The following is a 3414-nucleotide window of genomic DNA, read 5'->3' on the forward strand; positions in this document are numbered from 1 at the left end:
ATGCTTTGGAATGTAGTGAAGTAAAAGTTACTCAAAATAAAACTACTCCAGTAAAGTACAGATACTTGAAAAATGTACTTAAGTACAGTAACGAAGTAAAACTACTTCGTTACTGTCCACCACTGGTTGCAGGTGTTAGGAAGGGGACGAGCATTCTCATTCTAAAGAGTTTTGATTGGACAAAAGTCTTTGTAGTGCAGGAGGAGTCGTCATCAATACTTCTTACATACATCAAAGCAAAAGTGCACTTTGTCAATGAAGTACACTAGGAGAACACTAGCATATATATGGCATCTTAAAATAAAAATGTATATAAAATGCATTGACAAGGCTGTTGTGGGATTTGTAACTAGTAATGTGGACACGGTGTTATACGGTACCATCACACACTGGACAGCACTGGCCCGGCCGGGTGATGGGGTTACTACATCCTGGGTTTGGACATGGCCTCCTGTTGCAGGTCACCTGACCATTCCTGCACACGCAATGACTGCAGCGATCAGCGGGGTCTGGAAACTCCTGACCGTTCTGATACTCCCGGCCATCATACATGCAGGCTAAAACAATGATAACAAAGTTTAAATTTTTGTGTGAACTATCTCTTTAGTACAAAAGACCCTTAATTACAGCTACTAATAATACTCACTCCTTTTCATTTTCTATGAACCACACAAATCATCATATACGTATAAATGTAAGAAAACTCACATACCATCACACTGTGTGTGTATGTGTGTGTTCACACTACTTTAGGAGAACACTAGCATATATATACAGTGGGTACGGAAAGTATTCAGACCCCCTTAAATTTTTCACTCTTTGTTATATTGCAGCCATTTGCTAAAATCATTTAAGTTAATTTTTTTTCCTCATTAATGTACACACAGCACCCCATATTGACAGAAAAACACAGAATTGTTGACATCTTTGCAGATTTATTAAAAAAGAAAAACAGAAATATCACATGGTCCTAAGTATTCAGACCCTTTGCGCAGTATTTAGTAGAAGCACCCTTTTGATCTAATACAGCCATGAGTCTTTTTGGGAAAGATGCAACAAGTCTTTCACACCTGGATTTGGGGATCCTCCGCCATTCCTCCTTGCAGATCCTCTCCAGTTCTGTCAGAGAATCATATCAACTTGTGGAAAATGGGCATCCGATGACCCCTTGTAAAGTAACAAAAACACATATTTTACTATTTACTCAAAAAAAAATATTTGAAGTTCTGAAAGTACATAACCCATTGATAAGGCTGTCGTGGGTTTTGTAACTAGTAATGTGGACACGGTGTTATACGGTACCATCACACACTGGACAGCACTGGCCCGGCCGGGTGATGGGGTTACTACATCCTGGGTTTGGACATGGCCTCCTGTTGCAGGTCACCTGACCATTCCTGCACACGCAATGACTGCAGCGATCAGCGGGGTCTGGAAACTCCTGACCGTTCTGATACTCCCGGCCATCATACATGCAGGCTAAAACACAGAATACAACTCAATATAATCATAACAATCAATTCATTAAAGTGATAGTTCACTAAAACAGCTGACAGCAGTCATTGACTTCCATAGTATTTTTCCTATGAAAATCAGTGGCTAACGTCCACTGTTTGGATACTAAGATTCTTCAAAGTATCTTCTTTTATGCTCAACAGGAGAAAGAAACTTATACAGGTTTGGAGCAACTTGAGAGTGAGTTAATGATGACAAGTCAATGATAACAAAGTTTACATTTTTGTGTGAACTATCTCTTTAATACAAAAGACCCTTAATTACAGCTACTAATAATACTCACTCCTTTTCATTTTCTATGAACCACACATGCATATATAGTGGTCATCGGATGCGACATGAACTTTTACAAATTGTTTGAACTGAAATGTGTGTTGGCAGTGTTGGCAGACAACCACCCTATAATGATAAAGATCCACCCAGTGGTTTTTTTTTTAATCTCGTTAAATCATTTCCCCTTTCTCATATCAAGCCATTCTTAGATGCCTGTCAGTGTGATGTCACACAGACAGGCCCCTCCCACGATTGTTGATTGACACTAGCGTTTTACCTTAAACCCACCCTGAGTGAGCTGTCATCAGTCCGCCATTGTTTCGACACCAGAGCAGGAGTAGACCAGAATGTCTCCTAAGCGTTTGAGGTGTTCTGTTGTTGGATGTAATAATGAACATAGCAGTCGTCATTTACTCCCGACATCTGAACCGCTGAAGACGCAGTGGATTACCTTTGTTTTTGAAGGGAATGCGTCTCCCGATCTACCTAAATGTGTTTATGTTCGCGCGAATCATTCGTGGTCCAGCTTCACCTCCAGAAGAAGTGAGTTTAAGGTTCTGAATCTTTATGAATCTTTGCAAATCGCCGTTCCTAATAACGTGCTAGTTAGCAAGTTCCGTGGCTAAAGTAAACGGTCTCATGAGAACGGCTCGTCACCCCACGGAAGAGAGGGGCGGGGTCAGCAGAGCTCATTAGCATTTAAAGGAACATGGACTAAAACGGCTTGCTGAAAACAGAGCTGATTTTGACAGGGTAAAAAGGGTGTTTTACACTACCATTGAGAAATTTTAACCAAACTATGTTACAGACTTTTCAATAAGACCCTAAAGAATCACATCAACTTGTGGAAAATGGGCATCCGATGACCCCTTTAAAAGTAACAAGTAACATTCTAAAAGTACATAATCCATTGACAAGGCTGTCGTGGGTTTTGTAACGTTGATACGGTGTTATACGGTACCATCACACACTGGACAGCACTGGCCCGGCTGGGTGATGGGGTTACTACATCCTGGGTTTGGACATGGCCTCCTGTTGCAGGTCACCTGACCATTCCTGCACACGCAATGACTGCAGCGATCAGCGGGGTCTGGAAACTCCTGACCGTTCTGATACTCCCGGCCATCATACATGCAGGCTAAAACACAGAATACAACTCAATATAATCATAACAATCAATTCATTAAAGTGATAGTTCACTAAAACAGCTGACAGCAGTCATTGACTTCCATAGTATTTTTCCTATGAAAATCAGTGGCTAACGTCCACTGTTTGGATATCATGAGCTGATTCGTTACACAGGTTTGGAGCAACTTGAGAGTGAGTTAATGATGACAAGTCAATGATAACAAAGTTTACATTTTTGTGTGAACTATCTCTTTAATACAAAAGACCCTTAATTACAGCTACTAATAATACTCACTCCTTTTCATTTTCTGTGAACCACACAAATCATCATATACGTATAAATGCAAGAAAACTCACATACCATCACACTGTGTGTGTATGTGTGTGTACACACTACTTTAGGAGAACACATTGCATATATATATCTTACAGTGGTCATCGGATGCGACATGAACTTTTACAAATTGTTTGAACTGAAATGTGTGTTGGCAGTGTGTG

The 3414-nt window shown here is 40.4% G+C and overlaps 1 protein-coding gene across 1 annotated transcript in view; it reads right to left on the reverse strand.

Moving 5' to 3' along the window:
• LOC107705780 (kielin cysteine rich BMP regulator) overlaps positions 1-3283 on the reverse strand; it is a 16330-nt gene extending 13047 nt beyond the window's left edge. Inside the window, exons 1-4 of the mRNA XM_016509231.1 lie at positions 3278-3283; positions 2750-2926; positions 1303-1479; positions 381-557 (exon numbers count right to left, since the gene is read on the reverse strand). Of these exons, the coding sequence (XP_016364717.1) occupies positions 381-557; positions 1303-1479; positions 2750-2921 (526 nt within the window). The 5' untranslated portion in view covers positions 2922-2926; positions 3278-3283. The remainder of the gene's footprint in view (positions 1-380; positions 558-1302; positions 1480-2749; positions 2927-3277) is intronic.
• Positions 3284-3414: the final 131 nt, after the last annotated feature.

The sequence above is a fragment of the Sinocyclocheilus rhinocerous genome, unplaced genomic scaffold (assembly GCF_001515625.1).
Source record: "Sinocyclocheilus rhinocerous isolate Xijiao unplaced genomic scaffold, SAMN03320098_v1.1 scaffold834, whole genome shotgun sequence".
NCBI lineage: Eukaryota > Metazoa > Chordata > Actinopteri > Cypriniformes > Cyprinidae > Sinocyclocheilus > Sinocyclocheilus rhinocerous.